The following is a 27,210-nucleotide window of genomic DNA, read 5'->3' as shown; positions in this document are numbered from 1 at the left end:
TACCATAGTGATGCCCACTTTTATTTTCCCCAAAATTTATTTCGGTATCTGAGACTAAAACTTTGGGAACATAGAAATTGTTTCTAGCTTGTGAAATACTGCACAATTTTAGATTCTATATTTCTCAAATATATTTCAAATTAATCAATGCCAAAAAAAAAAAAAAAAATGAATAGTCATTTAGAATAATTGTAGCTCATATCTTTACTAAATGTTTGAAAATGTGGCACTTAAAGAATTGCAATAACTTGCACTTGAGCTGTCAAAGATGCTGCAAATTTTCTCTGGTTTATGCAGATGGATACGTTATAAAATGCACAAAAAGACTGCATTACATTATCTTAATTTTAGTATATAGACATTCTGTCAGAATAATGAAAAAATAATGATATGAACACTGGGAACAACTAATAAACATTTTTAGGTATGACTGAAGTCAGTTGGTTAGTCTGTATAGAGGATGATATTGTCGAGCCATTATATTCTACAATGCCTTCTGTCTAAAGTAAAGCATAAACACAATCTAATTATGAATGAGTGCAGCTCATATTATATATGCTGTAAGTTTGCACTCAAACAAGAAGCCAATCATCAGACTCCTTATCAAACCATGACAGCTGGTTGACTCTGTCAGTGAAGAGGGAACCTCCCATCCCACATGCTGATGATAATTAAGCTCATGATATGTGCACTGGGCCAAGCAGTAAGCTCTTCCGTCTCATCCACTTCTGCTGTAATCACATGTACTCTCTAATGCACTGTGTCTTGAGATCTTTAGGCTTATGGTTATCCAACAATTTCCAAACTCATTATTGGTCTTCATGATGAGGTGGTGAATGGATCTCTGGGATTTAACCATTAAAACAGTCATTTAGCATGCAATACTACAGTGGTTAAAAGAAGTACTGAGATGTGTACTTGCATTGTAATAAAATACCACATGTTAAAAATACATTGAATCGTGTACTTGAGTTTATTTCAACATTACAGTCAGTGATGCAATGATATATAAAAATCATAATCTTTACAAGGAAGACTTAAAAAAATAGTTGACCTTTACTCAGTGGCCATTTTTGTTAGCCTTTTTTTTTTACATCTGCTGTAAAAAAAAAACAAAAGAAAAAAAAACAAAACAGTTCAAATGCAACATTTTCTGAATGCACACAATTATTATCTTTAGCTCCAAATACTTTTTAGGGTATGTCTTGCAAAAAGAAAGGCAACTAGATCTATCACTGGATCCTATCCATTATTAAAATACAGCCTTTTCTAAAGTTTCTGTAAACTACTCTTGGGGAAGGTGTCCTTGAGTAATATATGGTTTGCCAAACCAATGGCTAAAGACCAGCAAAGGGTTGCTGACCCCCATCAGTGGTCCATCCTGACTGGAGGCTGCCAGGGGGTCCTATCCAAAAGACTCAGAATGTGGGCAATAACATCTGTGAGAAACTGAGCTTATATCCTACTTGTGTCAGTACATCAGTAAACATTTTAATGAGTCTATATGCACCTCTATATTGTATGATATCCACTTTAAAATTGTCGTCCCATTTATAGTAAGATATAGGAGGATGCAGGATATGCTTTACAGCAATTAAACCCTGAGACTGATAAATTGCTTCCACATTGGCATTTGAAATTTCTGTGGATTGTCAAATCAGATCTCTTGTCATGTTCAATAACAAAAAGAAAGAAAAGAAAAAGAAATCCATGCCAAAATTCTAAATTAAAGTCTTCAAAATAGGCAACAGATCACTGAAGCTATGTCAACTTTTTGTTCTCTGTCAAAAGAAAAAACATGAGCTTTCTCCATAACAACTCCAAATCATTTGTACAGCCTGAGAGAGCAGCCTCAATTCCTCAAGGCACTGCCTCTTGTATTATAATACTAAGTGTATGCTTGAGCCAAAGAAAGAGAAAGAAATTGGCAAGAATTGCCTCTGAATCCCGAGTCAGCCCAAACAATGAAATGGGTCTGTTATGTTGGGTAAAAAGAGCTTTACTCCCAACTCACAGGACCATGGATGTTTTCTGTTACATTTCCTGGAAAGAAGGGGTACAAATAAACCAGTAGTTCAAGTAAATGAGGATCTTTCCATCCCTAAGCCACCATTATATGGGGCTGTCCTCATATGGTGTCTTAGTTATGCAAAGAAATGGTGACTAGAAATTACAGCATACTGATATAATTGCACTTAAAAGCTGAAACATACTTATTTCCTTAATAAAATAAAGAGACACAAGTTGTTGTTTTTTTATTTTGTAATCTGTAAAGGTGTTCCACCAATATGGTTTGAACGAATTGATGAAATAGATTCAATGTGGCATCCAGATTATAAAGAATTTTGTATTGGTTAAGCCTTCTAAGATTAAGACAGTCAATGAATTGAATATGTACAAGAAAAATATATTCAGTAAGGTCCTTTCTCTGCTTCTAACTAAAAAAAAGACTTAGCTACATTTGACAATAATCATTAGACATGGTGGCTTGAAGTGCCATGATAACAATTCACAACCCTGTTTACTAGTCATTACTGAAAGGTAGGCTACTGAGTCCTGCAACATTTGAATGGCCTTACTCTCCTTTTGTTCTCTGGTTGTAACATACTGAGACCAGGAAAGCAGGAGCACAGAGAGGGAGGTTCTGATACTGTGCAACCATGCTTTGCGCTTACATACCTGGAGCTTTGAGAATGGGGAAATCTTGTATTTCAGAACCAATGCATTGATTCATAGCATACATTTAAAGCAATTTATCCCAACATCATAAACCAGTTTAAGCCTGCTGAAGGGAACTAACATTTGTAAATTAGATCTACAGATTTCCTCCAAAATGCAGGTGATGAGAAAATTTCAAGGACAGACGCAGCTTATATGCAAAGAAGACTTGTTCAGAAATGTGAATGTCAAAAATGAAACCCAATCTTAACCCGGGTCACTCACATCATCGCCTGCAATAGACAGGGACCCTTTTCATCTGAGCTGTCTTTAACTTCAGTGGTACTTTTTTGCAGCTTCTTGACAATCCAGGTGAACAGTCTTTCCTGGGACTAAATTCTGTTTAGTTTTCTTTCATTTATTCATAATATGACTATCTATCTATCTATCTGTCTATCTGTCTATCTATCTATCTATCTATCTATCTATCTATCTATCTATCTATCTATCTATCTATCTATCTATCTGTCTATCTATCTATCTATCTATACACATATATGTATCTCTCTCTCTCTCTCTCTCTCTCTCTCTCTATGTGTGTGTGTGTGTGTGTGTGTAATATACTTATGTAATAGTAATAGTAGGTTAGTCATCCAGTCATACAAATCAAAATTAAAGGAGCCATGTATAATCAGGAAAGGTTCAATCTGCCTGAATAAAAGAATGTTTTAAGAAGAGGTCACTGACTGCTGACCTGATTTCCTCAAATAGAGCCACAATCTGACAGGTTTTACATGCATCCCTGTACCAACACACTTGACTTAAACTAATGAGTCATTGTGCAGATCCTTATAGGCTGCTGGATCCATTTAATTTGAGTCAGGTGTGTTGGGGCAGGGATGCATGGAAAACCTGCAGGATTGTGGCTCTTGAAGACCGACGTTGGCCACCCCTGGTTTAGAGGCTTTGACCACCTCTGGTCTTCAGACATGCTCTTGAACAAACAAAAGACCTCTGGGCTTACAAAGTACTTAAAGGTCAGCCCAAAGAGCTTTGAAAGTCAATAGTTGAATCCTAAAATCAATTCTGAAAGATATCAGGAGCCCATGTGAGGATGCTAAAACAGTTGTGATGTGCTCACTTGTTCCGTTTTTTTAGTTTAACAGATGATTTCTGTACAGTCAGGAGAAAATACAGTTTTGGTGAGACTAATTAAGATGCCACTGTACATGTCAGGACACAAGAGGAGGAAGGTTTATAAAATGACCTCTATTCAATGCTTGAAATTTACAGAGATACAGGAAGACAACAGCCAGCTATGTTGATGCTATGGGCAGGGCAATGAGTTTCCCTCTGCCTGTAAGTTGCCACGAGCAAAATAGTAAACATCAAAAGCAAACTTTTCTTTTCTCCCTTTGGATGTACAAGTACAGTATAGAACATAAACATGCTTCTTATTGAGTGATGCACCTGCATCTATGAGAAGATTTGAGAAGTCTACTGGAGATTTACCGACTTCAGACATGAATTGCATGCATAAATTGGTTCTATGGGAGCTTTTGGAGCAGACAGTTCTAGAGACTACTTGAGGGTATCTGCAAACTAGGAAGCTTCCCAGCAACCACATTCCCTCATGGGCATTTTTATGTTAGTGTTGAGCTGACAGACAACTGTGGAAGCTTTAAAGTCTTGTTGTATCGGCTTGTAATTTTTAACTTAACCCTGCCCTAATATATGCCCTGAGTTTGTCATTGTCCGTGAGATTTTGGTTTTGTTAGGTTTAGTTCTTGTATTGTTATGTCTTCACTCTTTTTATTTATTTTTCTGTATTATTTTGTTCTGTTCTGCAGTGTTAGTGCTGTTTCCTGTTTTATTTTCTAGAATTTATCACCTTATTTTTCTGTGGTTTTTACTTCTTATCCCTCTATTACACCTGGTCCTTTGTTACTGACTGGGACACATATTTTAATAGTCTCTTAGTCTAATAGTCTCACTTTGTGTTTTGTCTGTCAGTTCATTGTTTTTTGCTATTGTCTCCGTTGTTGTATGTTTATGTTAGTCAGTACACCTATCTGCCCATTATATGTGTTTTATTAATTTCACATAATTATTCATTTCTTTATTTAGTTATGTACTCTGAGAATATATATATATATATATAACTTCTTTTTATAAAACTAGAGGCTATGTCTGTATTTATAAATACATATTGCAGATCTGGTAACAAACAGACAAAAATAGATGAAGTATCACACACATACTAGAGATTAGTTAGCCCCATAACAACTGCCGTAATAAACTGTGGGTTAATCCCATTGGTAAACACGGATACGTGGAATCAAGACATGAGACGCAGAGGTTGCCTTCACATCGGCCTGAGTGAACTGAAAGAAGATATATTTATTATTATTCAGTTTCACTTGCCCCCAAAACAGAATTAAACAGGTTGTTAAGTGAATGTGTACAAATGCTGTACTACATGAGATATACATGAAACCAGTTTCAGAAATCTGCCGCTATTCTGGCCCGTCTGGCCCACGGGGAGAACCTGTAAAACAGCTGAACATGTTTATGACTCATCCTGCAGTTGTGGGCGTGTATTAGTTTTGTCTCCAATGGAATGGCTTCTAATTACAGCAGAAGTGAATTAGACAGGTAAGAGGGGTGGGAGTCGGAGCATGATTGGTCTTTGCAAAAATAAATATTTTATTATTTAATAACGTCTATTTAAATAATCTATTATCAAATTTTCTGTCAAATAATAATTTAATTTGCTATCAATTCACAAAATAATGTCCTTAAAAGTGCCACTGAGAAAAATTATGTCCAACAGTAAGTTACAGTGTAGTCTATCGTTCCCAGCCCAAGCTATGCCCTTTATCAGTCAACAAGAAACAAGAAGAATTTATCCTCAAAGTCAAGCAAAGTTGTCAGATGTCACCCCATATATGCGAATACAGTCCAAAAACGCGGAAGCAAACCTCCACTGTTATCTTGTCCATAATATCTCGAGCCAATCCGAGCTCTTGCCACAGCGCCGTGAATGCAGCTGAGAGCTGGTGAGGGCTGGGGGGAGCAGCTTAGTCAGAAACACAAGTGACCGCTAGCTTCATGTCAACCGTGCAGACATCACTGAAGTAGCAGCAGCAGCGGAAATCTTTCTGAAGGAAGGAGGAGAGGGAGCGTGAGGGGGCAGCCGGACGGGAATAAGGACATTATTTTATCATATTTGAACCGAGTAAATATTTGTATCTATTTGGTTTCACGTATTTTAAGGACCTCGAAATCATCAGCTGGAAGGTTAGCTAGCTGCCGCCATCTCCTCTCAGTCGGAGCGACCGCCGTGTCTTCCACACCATGGGGAACGCTGCCACCGCCAAGAAGGGCAACGAGCTAGAGAGCGGTGAGTTTGGCCTGATGTTTGTCCCAGCGGTCATTTATGTTTCATTTAAGCTATTTACGATGCATTTAAAGTAGCTAGCTAGGTTGTGATAACCCTGATATTGACTTAACTGACAGTCATTGTAAAGCGGAGGCCGTCCATCATCTCTCACAGCTTTTCATATATTTCTCAAACTCTGGAAGCAGTTATTCTTAAGTTGTCAAAAAGGGGCCAAGTGGGGATGTTTATATGATTCTGTATATAGAATTAGTCGCAGTTTAAGCTAAGATGGTTTGCTGAAGAAGTGCACAATATTGTTGTTGCTGCCATAGCATCTAGGGGGTGGGGAAGGGGTGCACCGATGGTGTAATCAGTTTATTATAGTCTATTATGGAGCCGTCAAATGATTACTTATCGATATGGTCGTGATACTGCTTATTGCAAGCGTTTAACAGCCGTTTGCATGCCAGCTGGAGCTCAAGAATGATCAAGCCTAGTGACCAGCTAGCCAGCTAACTTTAGCTTTGATGGGGGGGATTAGCACTCAGAAGGCCCCTCATTCCTTCCTCTGATGGTGGTAGCTGTTCAGGCCCTTAGCAGTGGCGTGCAGACGTTTCAGTTCAAAATACTTGGAAATTGGCTAAAAGTCTTACATGTAAAGTTTCACCTCAACAACCACTGTGCAGTGTCATCTTGAACTTGTAACGCTGAAGATGTGGTTCTTTACTGTAAGTTTAGCTTCAGGCTTCTTCTCAGCAGTCAGACTGAAACTTTGCGCTGATGAACTTGATTTTGCAGCAATAAACAACAGACCCATGAATAATTGGGATAAATAGGCATTAAATTTTATTTGAAGGCAGTGTGGGACTGTTTCTGCCTCAGGCTTCACTGCCACATCTTATTCTTAGCTACATAAACAAAACTTTCCCTCTGTGCAGCACCATGACCAAATATGGTGAAGAAATTACAAATCCTCTCTATCCATTCATAAAACTGGGACCTTCTTCTGTCTTTCCGGTATATGCACACCCCCCTAAATCAAGCAACTTGTGTTTGTTTAGAGCCCCTTCTCTAATCTTGCTGTGGTAAAGGGCCATCAGGGCTCACTTCTCACACTCAGCTTGTCATTGACTGTAGCAGCTTGTCATCGGACCTTCGTCAGAGGATAAGGGGTATTACAAGCTTTGTAAGGTTTGACGTAACTCGGCCTAGGCCAGTGTTACTTTACACTCATATACTTTGATGTGTAGTTGATCATCATTGAACACCCCTTGTAATGTAGTAAATCATAACTGTTTCCTTATGCTTAGTTGTAAACATGAAAGTTGTAGAGATTTATTGTCTTGGGCAAAAAATTGTTATTCTTGGAAATGATATAAATGATAAATTTTCATTCTCTTACAAACAGAGAACCACACGTGTTCAGTTTGTTTAAAGTAACAGCACTCTATGATGCAGTCAGTGCCTTAGTTATGATGTCCCAGGGCGGTGAGTGTGTTCCTTTGAGATTTATTGACCTGTTGAGAGACACCAGGCAGGCGCAGTGAATGTTGCCAACCAGCGGACAGAGATGATCAGATCAGCAATAGTATGTATACTGCCAAGCACTTCTTTTGAATGCAACTATGATCCCTATATCCTGGGCCGAAGCTAACTGTTAAACCCATATAAGCTGACACTGTGCCCTGAGCTGCAGATTTGTCTGGAGTGTAGTCGCTCTTGACAAGACGACCTGGTTACCTACAGCGCTGTATGTTTACTGTATATATATGTCACTGGCTGGAACAGTTGGATGAACACCGGCACAGTCCCACTTGGACAGGAGGATTAGACACATGCCATGGTGACACCTAATTTTATTTCACTGTACCCATCTACTGTGTTCACACCATAGTGTAACTGGATAGGTCCACATAACTTAGTCAAGTTATGCTTGGCTGAATTTTGGCACTGATCTAAGAAAGGGTTGGCTAACTTGAAAATTGGTGCAAATAAGTTTTCCTCTGCAGATACAAAATATCACAGAGAAGTTTCTGAAAGCCCCACAGATTTTTTAGAGTCACATTTTAAGAAAAACTGCTAATCATTTCATGGTTTCAGCTTCACAAATATAAAGATTTACTGTTTTTGACATTTAAATGTGTCGTTTTGGCTTTGAAGCTCAGATATCTATACTCTAAACAGTCAATTACGTTGTCAGGTTAAGCTAATATTGAGAGTAATTGTAACTGGCAGTTTTGCACAGTAGAAGGAAAAGCAGCCCGTCCTCATCACTGAGAATCTGAAACTACAGAAATGTTTAGCATTTTCTTAGAAAGTCAAACACTTATCAAGATATCTACTAATTTATTATTATTTTTTTTTGTTTGTTTTGTTTTGTAAATATTAAAGTCTCTGCTCTTTTTTTTGCCCAGTGCATTCATTATCATTTCATAGCTATTTCAGGGAGAGAAGTCAAACCAAGGTGCAGGGAAGAAAAAAGTCGGACTTTTTCCTGACTTGAATGGTTTGACGTGTGTGCAGAATTTGAATGTCTTTATTTTCTAGTGCTTGGGAGCGTTATCCTTTCAATCTGTACTACTGTGCATGACTGAATTTCTACTGCATGGCATTTTGGTACACCTGTTCTTCGAGTACCACCGTAGACACCTAGTCTCTGTTTAAATTCCTTAGGTTATTGTCAGCAATGTTCTCATTTTTGTTGCTTTATTTCATGACATATGCCTCATATTTGTTGTTGTGATATACTTGTTATGTACATGAACTCTATATTTCTCTCTGTCTTCTCTTCTGTATCATCCCATCCATGTGGGTGATTGTTCCTGCAAAACCTTGGTGATGAATAGAGATTTTTGGTATGCTTATTTCTCAAAAAAAGATGAGCAGAATGGCCGAACAGCATTGGTTTCATTGTGAAAACCTGCTCGACCTGCTTGCTTTTATTGTGTGCTCTGATAATAAGTCAGTGGTTTCTTTTTTTTTGTTTGTTTGTTTTTTGTTATCCGCATTCTCTCAATCTGGATACCTGCGATCTGCTGTGTTTCCCCATACATTGGTTTGTCTTTGCTCACCATTTTTAAGCTGTGTTTAATAGCCTTCCCACAATCTGTATTACTGTAAGTGATGCACAAGATGCTCAATGAAACTTCACCAAAAGTTTCAGAGTGTTGTGTTTCCTGTTACTCTTTTAAATTAGGCTACTAAACTAAACAGAAAACTTAATGAGTTTCTTGGCATGCATCACTTCTCAGCTTGTTGTGGATGCTGTTGTCTTGTGTTTGTGTTTTTTCCCTCTTGTAAGACTAAACTATTTGGCATTTTATTTAATATCCAGATGAGAGTTGACTCTCCCCTTGTTCTCCTTTGACTTACAATTTAATTTCCATTCCTAGCTTTTCCACCTTTCCTCTTCTCTTATGATAGCATTTGATATTATTGCCAGTTCAGTTAAACCCCAAATATGTATTTAGTGCCTATAACTAAAATTATTTCTCAAGAACAATGCATGCAAACTGACTCTTTGCACTTTTTTCCTTTTTAGTGAAAGAGTTTCTAGCAAAAGCCAAAGAAGACTTCTTACGGAAATGGGAATGCCCACCGCAGGTCAGAATGATGAGTAATTGAACATAACATACTACAGCGTCCATTTATACAGCAATGATTCTAACATGAAGCTGTTTTCACAGAGCACAACGTGCCTAGATGACTTTGACAGATTAAAGACTCTGGGTACTGGCTCATTTGGAAGAGTCATGCTGGTGAAACACAAAGGGTCCGAGCAATACTTTGCCATGAAAATACTGGATAAGCAGAAGGTCAGTGGCAGCTCTTTGAGGCCTCATGGTGAATTTCAAACCAGCAATTGTGTTAACATGAGCAGTAAATGTGAACAGACAATAAAAGTTGGGTGCTACTTAAAACAGCCAAACAAAATGACTTATTTTCTTTAAAAGGAAAGCATTTTAAACTATGTGTTTCATAATGGGAGTATGAGGGGGACACAAATAAAATGAATTATTATTAACTAAAATCTGCTTCTGCTTTTTGTAGTTTTCTGTGTGGGATTCTCCTGTTAAAGCTATCTTATCTTTTTGTCTGTCAGGTGGTGAAACTCAAGCAAATAGAACACACATTAAATGAGAAGAGGATATTACAAGCAGTGAGCTTCCCCTTTCTCGTCAAACTCGAGTATGCGTTTAAGGTACAGTTTTTATTTTTTTTTTTAAGTTAGAAAATAGAAATTCTGTTTTTTGTTTTTCTGCAAAATGTGTTTCTTTTTAGTGTTTTTTTTTCTTTATTTGTTTGTTTGTTTTTTGTGTAGGACAACTCCAATTTGTACATGGTAATGGAATATGTACCAGGAGGAGAAATGTTCTCACACTTAAGACGAATCGGAAGGTTCAGGTGAGAATTATTTGTCAGCTCTTAAATGTAAATTAGTGGTGTCTTTGTTTTTAATTTCACCTCATGTGGTTTTCATGTTTTTTTTTTTATTAATACCTGTGGGTAGATTTGTTTTGCAGAAACAGTGGCAGCATTTAGCATTCCCTAACAAAACAAAAACATACATTGAACCTGACAGACAGGTACTTGATCGAGTGACAAAGACAAAAAGTGCTTTCCGCTATTAATCAATATAGCAGCAAGGATAAGTAAAAAGATGAAATACAATAAATGAGATCAAGATAGATAAAAATAAGTAGATAAAAAACACAATAGAAAACCTTAGGAATATAAAAATCTTTGCAATAAAAACCAGGATAAGAACAATGGGCCTGATTCACCAACATCTTCGAACAAATCTTCGTACATTTTTTCTTAAGTTGTACTTGAGAAGTTTTTTAAGAAAATCCTACGTCAGATTCATGAGTGTGTTCGTAGACTGCAGAATTGTTAGTATCTTTCCTTTTAGATGGGTAAATACCAATCTCTTGTAAATTGAAAGGATGGACCAGCTGGTCCTACTTTGCATAGCTAAACCCCCCAAAAAATGCCCATAAAAGGTCATGATTTAGAGATTGTATGCAAACAGACACGGAGGAGAAACAGATGTGGAAAAATAACTAACAGGATGACAAAATGATTAATAAATAATAAAAAAAATAATAATAACACAAATGTGCAATGAAGCCCGATTTTCCTCATTTTTAAAGTTATTACTTAATCATAAATAATCACATGGTAAGCTGCAAATAATATAAAAATGGCTTTATATACAAATGGATCAATAATTATTCCTGATCTTGGACAGCTGCCTCTAGTCTGGTCCCATGAGGGTGTCAGGATGCACATCCTCATGGTGCCGTGGCTGAAGGGGAAAGTGGTACACTGTAGAATAGAATTTCATTACATAGCCTACTGTACATTATACAATCTGTAAAGTAAATTTTCACCTGCTGGTGCCACTCGCTCTGTGGTTCACCTACAGAGCGAGTGGTGCATCTCATGAATCCTCCCGGTGAGTCTGATAGGTGTAATTAACCAGGAAATAACCTTTATTTCTTAATTAAAGCAATTATTATAATAAAAAGACACAGTTGTTGTAAATTTTAATTATTAAAGACCTCGTTCAGCAGGTGGATCTGAAAGTCGCAGATAATTTGGACATTTATGGAGTGATTGAGGGAGCAGATCTGACGTGTGTGCAGTCTTTTGCACTGATGGGGTTTGGAAGACCAGCAATAAAATTAAATCCATCTTGACTGCCACTTGCTCTTGAAAGAATGAAATAGATGAAAAATAATTTAATTTTCCCATGAGGGAAATTATAACGGTTGTATCTGTAATATATATTTATTTATCTTTAAATAACAAAATGCTTTGTACTTCATTAAGTTATTTAAAAATCTGACAAAAACATTACTTTAGTTTTATTATTATATTTTAATGAACAGAACAGCAGAAAACAACAAATGCTGATTTTGTTTAAACACTTCAGCTTTCAGATGTTTGTAAGAGTACTCCTGAACAAAACTGTTTTTATAATGCTTTGTCCTTCACCTTGGGACTAAAAACCTCCATCCAGAGGGAGAAAGTTTAAATTCAGTCCACAGAAGATGGAAATCATTAAGAATTGATAAAGCCATCCTCTGTACCTGTTTAGCGTACAGGGAGGCTGGGCAGGACTGTGACTCGTCAAGCAGGCGACTCGACCATCCCACTATTTGGTTCAGTGAGTTTGTCTCTGTAACAGAGGTCTGACTGAATTATGCCACCAAGCAAAAAGATAAACAGACTCAATCACATAACGATAAAACAGAGTCAAGATCCTTGCTGCTATGTTTGATCTATAGAATGAATCTTTGTGTAAATAAGATTTCTCTTTTTTTATTCTCTCTCTCTAAACACACGTCTTTTTTTTTTTTTTTTTTCTTGCCAGTGAACCACATGCACGATTTTATGCCGCCCAGATAGTACTGACGTTTGAATACCTACATTCGCTAGATCTCATTTACAGAGATCTGAAACCTGAGAATCTTCTCATTGACCACCATGGCTACATTCAGGTGAGCTAAAATGCAACAAATTGATTAATAAAGCTGCTGCAACATTAATGACCAACATGCAAAATACTCAGCATTCGTCTATCTTCCAGGTGACAGACTTTGGATTTGCCAAACGTGTAAAAGGCAGAACCTGGACGTTGTGCGGTACACCAGAGTACCTGGCACCTGAAATCATTCTCAGCAAAGTACGGATTTTAAATTGTTTTTAGTTCACAGATGAAATGTCTTCTGGGTAACACTCAAAACTCAGGTTATGGTCTTTAAGTGTCATCGTAAAATAAATATTTTGACCAAATATCAACAAAAAACTTCTTAATAATTTGGATGAAATTCAGATCCCCCCCCCCCCACTGTGACATAAAACCATTTTTTTCCAGCTGTCTGGCTCCTCAGTAGATCATATACATGTGTCATTGAGCAATGAAAAACAAATGTTTCTCCCTCTTGTTGTTGCATATGTACTACATGATCATAGTTTGCTTCAGGGACATGTTCAAACTACAGCTTGATTTAAAAAAATTTTTTTTTGGTTTTTTTAAGATATAAGCATCACTTTTTCATTTCTTTTTAAACTCAATCACAGACTAGCCTATTGTTTTGTTAAGAAAAAAAAACCTACAACAAAACGTCTTTGACAAACCAACCACAAAGTGGAGTATTGAGATAAATAATGGAGCAGTTGTGGTAGAGAAGTAAATTTCAGTACATTGACCTTTGGAGCTCCTTTCATCCAGTGCAGATGGTGTCCCAGCATATATATTTGTCTGCAGTCCTTGCTTAGTCTGAAGTATTCAGTGAACTGCAGATCCTCTTAAGTGGAGCTTTTGAACTAAATTATGCTCTACACCACACTATGCCTTCTCTAAAAATTAGCATCCTGTTCACTTGTAGCTTTAAAGGCAGAGCCAGCTGTTTTCATCCCATTTTGTGTCACAAATAAATGTTGCCTTGGCAACAACAGACACTCGGAGAGTTTTCATATTCATATATAAATGTCTCAGACAAGGTTTTTATTTATTTATTTTGTTTATATATTTTTGATACATGTTTTTTGGCTTTGGATCAAGTGAAGTGTGGTTTCACTCTGTGCTGATGTTAATGTAATATAGACCGTGACATGACATCACTATTCATTTGTAAATATTGTCTGCTTTATGTTCAGGTGCACTTTTGAAATAATTGGATGAAGTTAGTAGCCTGTCACTATTTAAATCAAAATTCTAAAATTAATGTGTATACTTGTTCATTTATCTTGTTATTTTAACCTAGTTTGTTGTGTCATGTCATGAACCATATTTACATTCTGACACAGGCAATTAGGTTATTTGATTTTGGGATGCTCTTATACATTTAATATTTTAGGTTTGTTGAAAAATCCAGAGGCAGAAGAAATTTCAAACAAATGCTGCCTGCTGTTTTTTCTTTTTGTTTTTTGCTTATGTATTTATTACACTATAGTTGTGGGAGTGTTTCTATTTATTTTAGCTTTTTTTGTTTTTGGTTTTATTAACATTTGTCATGTCTGTTTTAGGGCTATAACAAAGCTGTGGACTGGTGGGCTCTCGGAGTCCTCATCTATGAAATGGCAGCTGGCTACCCTCCTTTCTTTGCAGATCAACCGATCCAAATCTACGAGAAGATTGTGTCAGGAAAGGTAAGAATTGTTTGGTTTTGAATATTATATTTAAATGGTCTTGCTACTGGTAACTTGGAAATGTCTTGTGTACACACAGGAAATTAGTCCCTTAATTTTACTGTTTAAAAAATCATTTTTAAAAACCTTTCCAGGTACGATTCCCCTCCCACTTCAGCTCCGATTTGAAGGACCTGTTGAGAAACCTCCTGCAGGTGGATCTGACCAAACGCTATGGCAACCTAAAGAATGGAGTCAACGACATCAAGGGCCACAAATGGTTCGCCACCACAGACTGGATCGCCATCTATGAGCGAAAGGCAAGACACCAAACACATTTTACAGAAGCTTTTTTTGTGTGTTCAATCTTTTTTTTTTTGCATACTCTAGTGTTTCTTGGAAGTTGAATGTATTATTTTGGTCCTGTTTATGGATGGATGTTTTGTTGTAGGTGCATACCACAAGTCAGTGTTCTGTGTGTCTTTTCACATCACTAAACTTTACTGCTCGCTGTGAGGTGTTGGGGTCAATAACCATTTTGCAAAGGCCGTAGCGATGATGGTTTGTTTTGATTAATCGAAGCTGTTGTTGAGCTCAGGCTTGATGGACATTGATGTGATAATTTTGTTTAGCTTTAGCTGATATAAAATTAAACAAATATTTTTACATTTTTTTTATAAATACTGATTTCCAGGATGAAATTATTTATTTTTTAGCCTCAGTTTTAGTTCCTGTTTATTTATGTTTCTTCACCCTTTATTCTTTATCTCTTCTCTTCTAAGTTCTGCTGCATTCAGAAGAGCAAATGAATTCTGACATTATGTTGACACACAAAAGGTTATTTTGCCATATTTACCACATGAAGCACAGGATGTTTTTTTTCTTGTGCAGTAACAGTTGCATTATTATCATATATCATAATTTAGGGTATTTGAAAAGGGTGACTTACTTGAGAAAAACAGCATTTTCCTTAACCATTTAAAAATTGATAAAAGCAGTAAAAACTTTAAGCCAATCTAGCCCTCAAGGCTCAACCAGTCGTCTGTCTTGGTTTGCACACAAACATGCTATTTGTCTCTGTGTATGTCCTTTTTTTACAACAGCCAAACACACTCTTATGTTTAGTAAATACAGCTTTGATAGAGGGGGATTGAGTCTGAAGAACTGGCAAACTGACATTTGTGTCAAGATTTTGCCTCAAAAAAATGCAACATATGCAAGTATCTATTTAATTATTTGTTTTATTTGGAAATTTTGTAAGCTGTAATGTTGCCAAGAAATGGAAAAACGCATGAAATAGCATAATTTAACCAAAATGGTAGTTCAGGAGGTAGGTAGCATTTTTGTTGGAAAAAAAGTAAAACTAAGAAAGTACTATGTACAGTAGTTTTTATTTGCATGTAAGCTGCAAACAGAAATACTTAATTAAGAATAGGTTTCAACCTAAACATCTTTATATTTTAATAACATTAATATCAGCATGCGAAAGCTGAGAGTATTTTAAAAAATGCTTTGAAATATGTTTTTGGAGGCCCTGTTTTGATAACATTTCATGTGTGAAATCTAAATACCTGAGCATGAAAAACTATTTGTTTGCAAGTTGAGGTAAATTTGTGCTCACATTTCAGTTAATTTGCTCACACAGTTTGGCTGATTTGTCTTCATTAGATTAGTGTGTGTACACAAATTCAGCACTCTGAAACCACAGGGTGCCATGCAGGGAGTTTGTCTCCTCTAAATAAGAAATGAGCCTTCAGTTTTTCATGGTGTGAATTATTTGGTCATTGAAAATAATGTTAATATGCTATTTTTATCATTCTTTTCTCAATTTAGTACTGTGGTGTTCTACTGAAACATAGAAGACCTTTTAGAGACTCAGTCCTTCTGGTCTATATATACACTTTAGTACAATAGCATGTGCTAAAATGTAATGGCCTCACAGCATATAAATATATTTTTTTCCATGGTCACTCTTACAGGTTTCTGTAAAACTACAACCTCACAGTGACTACAAACATGTGCTTACTGGGAATGTCCAAGCATTATTCAAAATGTGAAAAATCATTGCCAGTGAAGTTGTGATTTACTGGTCCATGGAAAGAAATTCCATGACTTCAGGAATCTTTATAAGCTCCGGCTTGAAATGAGCAAGTTTCTACAAAGTGTCCAGTGGAAACATGTAAAGGCACAAGGCACTCATAGTTGTTTCAGATAGAGGACAAAATGCCCCAAGGGGGTGTTAGGCACACTTTCTGACCAATGCTTCAACATCAAGAAATTTCATAGTTACCTACTCTGCTGTAGACATGAGAAGTGATGGAAACCGAGCTGCAGAAAGAACTGCAAGCTGTCGCCTTTCAAAACACACTGCATGAACGTCACAATTATCCATCATAGAAAATTACAAAAGCAGCTGGATCCAGTGTGGAGGGTTTCAGATGCTGATAATCTGATTAACATATAACATAATACTGCTGTAATAGTTTACAATAATGCTGTTATAACAATGAATTGTAAGTAAAACATATGATTTCAGTCCGTTTTTACCAGTTTCCAGAAGCTGTGTTTAATTTAGTCTATTTTTTTTAACTACACTGTAACACAGTCTGCATTCTCACTTTCACAGCATAGACTTGAATCTAATCTTGCCCTGACGTAAAATACATCTCTCTTGCTCTCACAGGTTGAAGCTCCATTCATACCAAAGTGCAGAGGCCCTGGGGACACCAGCAACTTTGATGACTACGAGGAGGAGGAAATCCGTGTTTCTTTAACAGAAAAATGTGCGAAGGAGTTTGCCGAGTTTTAGGACGTGAGAACATGGATATATCAGGGAAAATATGGGGTTCTTTGCACTCTTTAAAAGACTTGGGATGGAGCAGAGACCATCTTTTTCAGATCTACTACATAGTCCCTTCATTCCACAAGGCTGAATGAGGTCGCCATGATCCTTGGGTGCCGATAACCTCTCACTGTTGCATACACCTGCGTATTAAAGCGGACACATCACTTTTCTCTTTCTGTTTTTTACTTTTCTTTTCTTTTTTCTTTGAAGGCAGTCTAGTCTTGGGTGTTTTTGTCCCCAATTAAAATGTGATATTTTTCAGTTTATGAGGAGAAACTGAGACAATGGCCAATAACAATCCACACACTGTAACTGACTTGTCTGCAGCAATTTGAGACACAGTTGAGCGGGTTGTTTATTTTCCCTCATATCATAAGCAGTGTATATTTGAAGTCCACATCACATTAGTTCTAGCCAGCATACAAAGGTAGATTTTTGTCCTATGTGCATATCTGTCAGTTTTTAAAGGCATTTAAACACAATTGAGTGTTTAAAGCATGACCAAATAGACAACTCTGGGTGACACAAAAAGAGAGGTCCTTTCCTTTCTTTGCTTTTTGCCTTAGAGAGCCAAGTCCTCAGATCCCCACAAAAGCATCCATTGACTGTCTTTTTGGTATTCTGACCCAGGCACAGGAAGCCATTGCGAATAATGACAAACCTTGCATTAAAAAAAAAAATGCAAAATCACTTTTGTTTGATCCATTTGGGTCTGTTAGTTACATGTAAAATTTGTCATTTGCTATATTACTGTTTTGTTTTTTTCTTTGTTTTTTGTTACTGTGTTTAACATTTTAGTCATTTTGTCCCTAGATTTCAGGTCTGCTTAGGACCCTTTGTCTGTGGAACAATGTGACTCCAGTAAAGGGAAAGGAGACTTGAAATCTTTTTCAGGATTTTTATTGCGTGTTTTGTAAAGTTGCAAAGATCATTGTGAATAGTGTTGGGGCTTTGCACCTTAACATAGTCAAATAAAATCAGAATTTATAATTTACCAAATGGAGGAGGCTCTAACCTTTAAAGGCTGGAAGGCAAAACAGTATATTTACCATGTTTTCCCTTTTATCACCCCATTAAAATTTTTGTTTCATTCTTGTCAAAGAATGTAGATTTTCAACTTCTAGTTATGCATATTTAAAAGCTTGATTTTTGAAGTACATTTTCCTCACAATGCACTGGCTGAACTAAAGACTGCTCCTTTGTATCACATGTAATCCTGTTATTGTTAAGCTCATTACATTATACGTATATGCATTGTTTCATATATGTTTTATTTATACACATTAGAGATGCTAATAAATTTTATTTTTAAAAGTGTTGAAGTTTGGCGGTTTTGGAAATTCTGCTTCCTCCTCACTGGCACCCTTGTTTGAAGCAACTAATCTCATATTTCATTTATTTGCTGAAGGAGGTTGAATCCTAATGCGAACCCAGTCTTTCTTGAATTACCAGGGATCTGAAGAGAAAGTTATTTTTATTTAAATCTTTGGAAATTAGCAAATTTAAATTAAGTGCTTTGGTGACTGTGCAGAAACATTCCCAGTCATATTGATTCAATGTGCTTCAGTTTGTCAAACCTAGGTTCATACAAGAGCTTTTTGCTGCTAGTATAAAGATTTTTCCACACCTATATTAAAATCACACATAACTAATGTATATTCATATAAAAAAAATTAATATTTGTAGTAATATATTTAGATCAATTTAATAGATCAAATAAGTCACAAAAATAGAAGCAGATGGTATAAATTACATTTTTTATATATATATATATAATGAGTAGGAATAGTTAATAATTGCATGTAATCTATTTCAACTGATTAAAAACTAGATTTTCTGGAATTGGTAAAGAATAACCAATGAGCCAAATACGGTGGAATTTCATAAGGTTGTGACTATTAATGATTGTTTAAGAGACTTGAAATCCTGTCAACATAAATTTATCATATTAAATTATTCTCCAATATTACTTCAAATATGTATTTTTGGACCTTTGGCCTTGCCGTAGGTGGTCTCTTAAGTGCTTGATGGGAAATGTAGTGAAGCAGCAGACACGTGGGACGTTGCGTAGCTGTAGTTTGCGGAAACATGGCGGGCCTGGAGCTTCTGTCTGACCAAGGATACCGTTTAGATGGAAGAAAAGCTAGCGAGCTGCGGAAATTTCAGGCTCGTATGGGTGTGTTCGCCCAGGCTGACGGTTCTGCTTATTTAGAGCAAGGAAACACAAAAGCTCTGGCTGTGGTGTACGGTCCGCATGAGGTAAGTAGTGTCTGGGAGGGATTATAGACAGTGAATGACCATGTCAACTGTCTGATGTGATGCAGCTTTTAAAACGTGTCTTTAAATAGTATAACTTACGTAGGTAGGTACAGTTCACTGGTTAGTTCTAGTCAAATGTAATTAAGTGCATTTTTGTTGTAAACGTGGGTGAGAGACCACGTAGCTTCTTGCAAAAAAAGACAGGCTTTTTAAGAATTCAGTCATTTTTTTTTAAATCAAAGAAATAGTCACTGGTAGCAATTTTAAGGTAAGAGTCCACCAATATATACTCAGTTGGTGGGAATTATTCTGAAATAGGGGTTATAATTTTATTTGGCTTGTGTTTTCATTGTAACCATTCCATGCAGTGTCTCCATGTCCCCATGATTTGACAGAGGATTCATTGTTTTGGATTTTCTTTCACCAAAAAACTGTGGCACAACAAAAACTAAGCTAAGATGGTTACAATTAACTTCCATGCAAAACAATTTTACTAAAAAAAAAAGTTACACAAGAACATTTTAGTAATGCAAAAAACTCACAAAATATAATATTTACATAAAAAATTCTATAAAACAACATAAAAATACAGAAATATAAGAAAAATAAAAATAGAATGCAAGTTACCCAGCAGAGCATTGCTTAGTTATATTATTCACTTGTCATGGGTATACAGCAATATGCAAAATGTAAACATAATCCCGGATTGTAAACTTTTTGATTAATTTAAGAGTTTTTATTATTATCATGGCACAAGTCACCCAGCTCTGATCAGATTCCAGTTATATAGTTTTATGAGCTTAGCATTGATTCTTTGATGTTCCTCATTGTGTTTTCCCTCCAGATGCGGGGCTCAAGAAGTCGTACGCTTCATGATCGAGCTGTCATCAACTGCCAATACAGCATGGCCACATTCAGCACAGCTGAGAGAAAGAGGAGACCGCATGGTGACCGCAAATCCACCGAGATGAGTCTCCACCTGAAGCAGACGTTTGAAGCTGCTGTAATGACACAGCTCTACCCACGCTCTCAAATAGACATTTATGTCAAGGTAAGATTTGACACTGCATCTTGAGAAAAGCAAAACAATTTATTGTTATTGAAATAAAATATTTTTCATATTCCAGATTCTGCAGTCAGATGGAGGGAACTACAGCGTGTGTGTGAATGCTGCAACATTGGCAGTGATTGATGCTGGCATCCCAATGCGGGACTATGTGTGTGCCTGCACAGTAGGCTTTGTGGATGAGACGCCTCTCGCTGATCTTTGCTATGCCGAGGAAAGTGGAGGAGTGAGCTCTTTGGCTTTAGCACTGCTGCCCCGAGGAGGACAAATTGCTCTGCTTCAAATGGATGCCAGACTGCATCAGGATCATCTCGAGACCCTGATTGAAGCTGCAATGACTGCTTGTAAAGGTGTGAGCAAAGTGCTGGATGAGGTAGTGAGGCAACATCTACAAGAAGCTTCAATGCTCACTAGAGAGTAAAGTGCAGTGAGGGGAAGAACACCTGAACTGTGCTTCTGAGTGAAGCTCTATTTTTATATTCATTCACATATACTTTGTATATATGTTATTCTGATAATAAATATGCCAATTTACAACCTTATTTTTATTTACAATTTATTTAATTTTTCTCTTTCTTTATTTGAACACTCAAACCTGTTTTGTATAGCTGTTTAACAGTGTTTACCAGTTAAACTGGCTACATTAAAGGGGATAAACTGGAAAACCAACATAATTGTAGTGACAAGCCAGCTGTTTATTTTGAGAAAGCTAATGTTTATCATGTACAAGTTCAATTTTAAAACAGCAATTTGTTACTACAAATGTTAAAGGGAATTATCTATATCTTATAACACAACAATTGCTCACCTCTGTGTGACCGGACAACAATATTGCACTGCTGAATTTAATGTGCATGCATCGATGACTTAAAAATGTACCCATCTTTATTCCATATTGAAGATTTTGTTCCACAAGTTTGCAGTTCTGCCCTCATTTTATTTTTATTCATAATTTTGTGTTATTTTTATTGTGGTAACCTACCCATTTATCTCTCTGGATATATTTTTGTAACTAACTAAATTCAAAACATATTAAGCAGTCCATAAACACAAACCAGTTTAGACTCCAAAGTTATTTTAAACCGTTGCAACACCAACTTCTGTGTGCCATGAAGGATTTTCAACTACTACAATTGGCTTTGTCACACAAAAAATTTTAAATAGGTATTTCTTAATATGGTGCTGTGATAGTAGTTTCATAAAATTGACAAGAATTTGTAACTATTATAACAAACTACTACTACGAGCTGGAGCGGAAATCAGTCCGCAACCTTAGTGTTCCCCGAGAAACAAGGAAGTTGCAAACGTTAGGCAGCGACTGTTGAGTGCAACTTCCACCTCTGCAGGTGGACGTGACCACTGGCCGGAGGTACGTATATACTTTTGAAATTATACAAAAATACTCCGATACTTACCATTACTAGTCAATCTTGATAGAGGACAATGGCTTGTAGCATTAACGATCTCCTCGAAACTGTCTGCTAACTAGCTAGCGCCTAGTTAAGCATAGCTGTCAGATGCTGCTGTATGACAATGGGCAGCAGAAAACTGCTCGAGCTGTATGGAAACCTACATAATGATGTTTGCCTGGTTGGTGGACTTCAGCTATTGATAAACTCGATTATATTAAGTTCCTCAGCAGATTGCACTGTCAGATTACTGGCAGTAATCTATAGTAAAATCTCGAGTTCACTTGATAGTTGAGTATGTGCTGCCTACAGGGTCCGCCGGTGTTTCCAAGCGTTAAGGTTACAGCAGTAGGCAGCATGGGACTGTTGTCTGACCCCAACAGAAGACGGGCTTTGATCAGCCTGTTGACCCGCCTCAATGCTCCAATCTGGTGAGTGCTTGTAACTGGAGGACGTATTTTAATTTCCGGTTGCACTCTAAATTAATTCTTTTACACATACTTAATCATTTCTATTCCATAATTCCATCTCTCCATGCCAGTGTGGTTTGCTACTTTGCGGGTGTGGCATGGTTCATGGGTTTGGCTTTTGAGCCGTTCACCCTGCGGACCTACATGTCAGAGAATGCTATGGGATCCACCATGGTGGAGGAGCGCTTCCCTGCAGGAGAGAGGGCACTGGCCACGGGCAGAGAGTTTGCTGCTCACAAGAAGAAAGTCGGGTCAGTTGTTATCCATATTCTTGTAATTATTGTGTTTTTTTTTTTCTAAAATTTGTGACAATTCAAGATGTTCTCTGACGCCTCTGAAAAATTTCTCTGCAGGGGGATGCCAGTGGATTGGCTGGTGAAAACTATGCAGGCTCGAGGGCTGGAAGTGTTTACACAGAGATTCTCTCGCACACTACCCTTTCCCGACGAAAACAAAGAGAGATACGTAAGTTGATGATAGAAAAGATTTTCAGTATCCCCCTTATGTGCTCTCCTCAGATCTCTGCTTTCAGCTACTGACAGACCATCTTTTTAAATTTATATCCATTCTTTTATCTGCAGATGGTGAAAGGCACAAATGTATACGGCATCCTCCGGGCTCCAAGAGCTCCGCGGACTGAGGCCCTGGTGCTCACCGCTCCCTGCAGCCAGGGCGACGACAACAGCCAGGCTGTGGGACTACTGCTCGGCCTGGCTCATTACTTCCGGAGTGAGTTCAGCACCAACTGCTGTTTCTATGAATTCAGCCGGAGAACACTGGAATGATGTTGCTGTTGCATTTCTTAGTTAACTCTGTGTTTCATAGATCAGATATACTGGGCCAAGGATATCATCTTTCTCGTAAATGAGCATGATCTGATTGGTATGCAGGCTTGGCTGGAAGGTTACCATCACACCAACACTACAGGTGATCATTTGGTTTAATACTGTGAAAAAAATCAAAGAATATCCCAGAAACAGCTAAATTAGTCACATACATTTAGTTAGTGCTTTCAGCTTCTTGTAGAATATTGTTAAAAACTAAACAGCTGTATTTTTCAATGTGCTGGAATGATTCATCTAGGTATGGACTGGTCTCCACTACAAGGTCGTGGGGGTTCAATCCAGGCAGCCTTGTCCTTGGAGCTTAGCAGCGATGTTGTCACCAGTTTGGACATAGTACTGGAAGGCCTCAATGGCCAGTTACCCAACCTGGATTTAACAAACCTCTTCTATGCCTTCTGTCAGAAGATAGGAGTCCTTTGCACCATCCAGGGCAAGGTAAATGTTTGCGAAACCATCCAGTGTGTTGCATTTGCAGAGCAGAGAGTTAATCTGACATTTTGCTCCTTGTGCATGGTTCTGTAGCTGCAGAGGAATGACTGGGACAGTGTGTCAGGCTACAGCCATGCAGTTCAGACAATGATGCTGATGGTAATGAAGCAGGCCAGTGGGCGTCCTTGGGGAGACCATGGTCTGTTTCTCCGCTACCACATTGAGGCTGCCACCATCAAGGGCATCAACAGCTTCCGCCAGTACAAGACTGACGCCACCACCATTGGCAGGTTAGAGCTCACATATTTACTTTGTTGTTTACGTGTGTGTGTTATTTATGTATTTCCTGAGTAGGAGTGTTATAATTAGAATATTTTATGATTTTCAGGCTGCTGGAAGGAATGTATCGTAAACTGAACAACCTCCTGGAGCGTCTCCACCAATCTTACTTCTTCTACCTCATGCCATCTCTGTCTCACTTTGTTTCTATTGGATACTACATGCCCGCCTTTGGCCTCCTCGCCGTTATCCTGCTGCTTCGTGTATCCTGACTTTTGAAATATTTTCACACATTTTAAGATGACCTAAAATATTGTGCAAGATAACTGAAAGTAGGTGTCACTGATTAAATGTTGGCTAAGTAATCTTCATAGTTTTCTACTTAACTGTGATCTAGGCCTTAGATCTGTGGGTTCAACTCTCGACTCCACCACCCAGAACGGAGGATGCAATTGCTGATCTTGAGCAGGTTGGATATAAATAAAAACATTAAAAATTATACAATCTTCTTTTAATGAATTTTTGAATCTTAAAATTTGCTTTCTCCATGCAGTCCAGTCCAGGAGTGCTCTCTGTGCTGACTCCTCTGGTGATCAGCCACCTGACTGGAGCAGCTCTGTACATGCTACCAATCCGTTTTCAGGAGATGGCTGTTGAACACTTCCCAGTTTCTGAGACTGAAGCTGTTGTCTTGACAGCCATTGCTGTTTACACAGCAGGATTGGCGTTGCCTCATAATACTCAAAGGTAGTTCCACTGATTTAGATTTATGACTTGTAGACTTTTAATTTCCTCATGCTGTTTTCAGTCTCTTCAGACTGACCCGTCATGCCAGTTCTGTTTTTGTCTTAACCCAACTATATAGCAAAAAAGCAACATGGCAATTTTTATATTAAACATGGTCCAGACAGCATTTGGAGGTGGTTTAAATTGTTATTCTGATCAGACTTCTACAGTTGTATCTCACTGGGTTGTTCTGGCAGCTCAAATTGAATTTTTGGAAGTCACTTCTATCAGAAGTGCAACATTCAGATTAACACTGTTGACAGACTGTTGTTTGACTTGCTGTTGGTTCCTGTAAAGGTCAAGCTGGAAAGCTCCATTGCCAGCTTAGCCAGATATTCTTATTGGTAAGATAAGCTTAATCATTATCACAGCAGCCCATATAGATCGGTTGGTGATGTCCCGCACATAATGTCATCGCATGCGAATGCGGGTGCAGATGGTTTGTCCTGTCTGATCTGAAAAATTAATCCAACTTACATGCAGTGTGAGCATAACCAAAGATAGCTAAGTGATATTGATATTCTAAGTAGATTTTTTTTGTACCTTTTATGTCCATGTTCATTTATAGCAGTGTCTTAAATATCCAGTCTTTCAATTTTTTTCCTAGAAATATATCATCAGGTAGCTTACATACTAGATCTTGAAAAAGGCTTTTTCAGCATGCAAGCTCAAATTCAAAACAGGAGCCTACAGGAAACTCAGCACTCATTTCTCACACTGTTGTAACCATATAATTTTATAGCCATCATCACTGAAACTTATGTCCACCCGTCCCCTAGACAACTCATATTTCTGTTTGCTTTTGATTTACAATGGCCTCAGTACACTTGTATAACCAGAGGCTTTGGAGTAATTGACTCGTACTTGAGTAGTTTGCAATGCAGATGAAGTGAGACTTGTTTCTGTCTTGCAGCAGAGTGAGCCGTTTGTCTTGACTTGTGTTGCAGACTGCTGTCAGGTGAGGGTACGGAACAGGGTTGGAGGGTGCTGAAGCTTGTTGCCATCCTGTATCTGGCTGTGCTGCTGGGTTGCACTGCCCTCATCAACTTCTCCCTGGGCTTCATCCTGGCTATCACCCTGGTGCCTGTTGCTGCTTTCGTCACACCCCATGTGCCCAAGTAATAACCCTCCTCAGACAGTTTGGTCATTTTTATTCTACTGTGCCACAGTTCAGTCTCACTAAAATAAAACCTCTTCATTTCTTTTCAGAGCTCTGTCAGCTTTCATCCTGGTCATCCTCAGTCCTGCCTGCACACTCCTCTTTTCAGTCTTTTTCTTCCAAGAGCTACAGGAAATGCCCATCAGCTTCCAAGATGGTTGGTTGCTGTACCTTTCCGTCATTTCACAGGGCATTTTGGATCACAGCCTTTATGGATCTCTGGTGTACCCACTCATTTCCTTGCTCATCTATCCATGCTGGCTGCTTTTCTGGAACATCCTCTTCTGGAAGTAGCCCGCAGGCTCACTGAAGGAGTTTGAGTTTACAGCCACCCTCTAAGATGATCTCAGGTTTGTCTGTGCAGGAGGAATGTGAAGAACTAACAGTTAACTCCACAGGAACGTTTAGAAAAGAAGATTTGCTTTAGAGAAAATGAAATACTCATTTCTTGGACAATTTGTTGGTATAAAAATATTTACCCCAAGTATTTCATTCTTTGAACACTGAAGTCATTTAAGAATTAAAACAGTTTTAAACTAAGCAGAATGAATTGTTTTGTACTCCTAGAATGATTATAAACGTATAAAGGAGAAGGGAAGATGTTCATTTTACTGTCAGGTTGGGGACAAAGTTTCTGTGTTTGTGGTACGTAAAGAATAATCCACTATTGCGTGTGTACTACCAAGTTTCTTTTTATCAAACATTTTTATATTTGTTTTGAATTTTTTTAAGTTTATTTATAACTACCAAAATAAAGATATAAAAAAAGTTTAACACGTTTTGTATTTTACTGCACTTGTGTCTAGCGTTATTGTTGTATTATTTTACTTAAATGTCCAACAGTCATAATTTAAAATCAGTGTAGGATGAACTTTTTATATTTTCAGAAATTTAATCCAAAAGCTAAATATTCCTCACTTTTTTGTGAATAGCGTATATGGTTAAACAAATGCCCTCAATTTATTGCCAGTTACATTTTTAAATGTTTAATTTTGCTGCAATGACAAAGTTCTATTTTAAAATAAGACATATTTAGATAGGGCAAATATAATGGAGGATTTGCAATGCTAAAAATAAGCTATTTATGGACACAGCGTCTTACAAACTAAAGGATTATCTGACTTTTCTGCCTACAAATAGAGGCAGCATCCTTTATTTCACTAGGATGTATTCATAAACACAAAAAAAGGAACTTGCACACTGCGATAGGGCACCAAGGATGCTGAATAAAATAACAAATTTTGGAGCAACTTATGCTGTAAACTTACATCTTTGTCCCCAACTGAAATGCTTGAAGGATTTTTAAAGGAAAAGATGCAACAAGGTGTGCTACTATATTAAAACATGACGGCATCAAATTCAAAATTAATCACAAATCTTTTACTTGGAATATATACACTTTAAATGACTGGATTTTTGTCATATTTATAGAGAATTTTACTCCTTTCCAAAGATGTAAAGCATGGATGTGGCTGCTCGTCCAC

The 27,210-nt window shown here is 37.4% G+C and overlaps 3 protein-coding genes across 3 annotated transcripts; all 3 read left to right on the top strand.

The window, feature by feature from the left end:
- The first annotated feature begins 5,703 nt into the window (after nucleotides 1–5,703).
- prkacbb (protein kinase, cAMP-dependent, catalytic, beta b) lies at nucleotides 5,704–18,341 on the top strand. The gene is made up of 10 exons (XM_041992734.1): nucleotides 5,704–6,061; nucleotides 9,582–9,643; nucleotides 9,727–9,855; nucleotides 10,143–10,241; nucleotides 10,362–10,444; nucleotides 12,420–12,546; nucleotides 12,636–12,731; nucleotides 14,078–14,200; nucleotides 14,335–14,499; nucleotides 16,863–18,341. The coding sequence occupies exons 1-10, from the start codon at nucleotides 6,016–6,018 to the stop codon at nucleotides 16,986–16,988; spliced, it is 1,056 nt and encodes a 351-aa protein (XP_041848668.1). The 5' UTR covers nucleotides 5,704–6,015; the 3' UTR covers nucleotides 16,989–18,341.
- A 698-nt stretch (nucleotides 18,342–19,039) lies between these two features.
- Nucleotides 19,040–20,891, top strand: exosc4 (exosome component 4). Its single transcript, XM_041993665.1, has 3 exons — nucleotides 19,040–19,283; nucleotides 20,128–20,334; nucleotides 20,411–20,891. The coding sequence occupies exons 1-3, from the start codon at nucleotides 19,113–19,115 to the stop codon at nucleotides 20,768–20,770; spliced, it is 738 nt and encodes a 245-aa protein (XP_041849599.1). The 5' UTR covers nucleotides 19,040–19,112; the 3' UTR covers nucleotides 20,771–20,891.
- A 735-nt stretch (nucleotides 20,892–21,626) lies between these two features.
- Nucleotides 21,627–26,500, top strand: gpaa1 (glycosylphosphatidylinositol anchor attachment 1). Its single transcript, XM_041993658.1, has 13 exons — nucleotides 21,627–21,718; nucleotides 22,071–22,189; nucleotides 22,300–22,479; nucleotides 22,582–22,693; nucleotides 22,810–22,957; nucleotides 23,054–23,155; nucleotides 23,312–23,508; nucleotides 23,596–23,792; nucleotides 23,891–24,044; nucleotides 24,179–24,250; nucleotides 24,335–24,528; nucleotides 25,515–25,685; nucleotides 25,777–26,500. Exons 2-13 carry the CDS (start codon nucleotides 22,116–22,118, stop codon nucleotides 26,018–26,020), a joined length of 1,845 nt encoding a protein of 614 aa, XP_041849592.1. The 5' UTR covers nucleotides 21,627–21,718; nucleotides 22,071–22,115; the 3' UTR covers nucleotides 26,021–26,500.
- Nucleotides 26,501–27,210: the final 710 nt, after the last annotated feature.

This window comes from Melanotaenia boesemani, chromosome 8 (assembly GCF_017639745.1).
Source record: "Melanotaenia boesemani isolate fMelBoe1 chromosome 8, fMelBoe1.pri, whole genome shotgun sequence".
In the NCBI taxonomy this organism is placed as follows: Eukaryota; Metazoa; Chordata; class Actinopteri; order Atheriniformes; family Melanotaeniidae; genus Melanotaenia; species Melanotaenia boesemani.
This window is presented reverse-complemented; position numbering and strand designations above follow the sequence as displayed.

Coding starts and splice junctions, on each gene's coding strand:
- exosc4 (XM_041993665.1), top strand. CDS start 19,113: ATGGCGGGCCTGGAGCTTCTGTCTGACCAAGGATACCGTTTAGATGGA. Junction 19,284..20,127: donor TGGTGTACGGTCCGCATGAG/GTAAGTAGTGTC, acceptor TTTTCCCTCCAG/ATGCGGGGCTCAAGAAGTCG. Junction 20,335..20,410: donor AAATAGACATTTATGTCAAG/GTAAGATTTGAC, acceptor TTCATATTCCAG/ATTCTGCAGTCAGATGGAGG.
- gpaa1 (XM_041993658.1), top strand. CDS start 22,116: ATGGGACTGTTGTCTGACCCCAACAGAAGACGGGCTTTGATCAGCCTG. Junction 22,694..22,809: donor ACGAAAACAAAGAGAGATAC/GTAAGTTGATGA, acceptor TTTTATCTGCAG/ATGGTGAAAGGCACAAATGT. Junction 25,686..25,776: donor GTCACACCCCATGTGCCCAA/GTAATAACCCTC, acceptor ATTTCTTTTCAG/AGCTCTGTCAGCTTTCATCC.
- prkacbb (XM_041992734.1), top strand. CDS start 6,016: ATGGGGAACGCTGCCACCGCCAAGAAGGGCAACGAGCTAGAGAGCG. Junction 10,445..12,419: donor AGACGAATCGGAAGGTTCAG/GTGAGAATTATT, acceptor TTTTCTTGCCAG/TGAACCACATGCACGATTTT. Junction 14,201..14,334: donor AGAAGATTGTGTCAGGAAAG/GTAAGAATTGTT, acceptor AAACCTTTCCAG/GTACGATTCCCCTCCCACTT.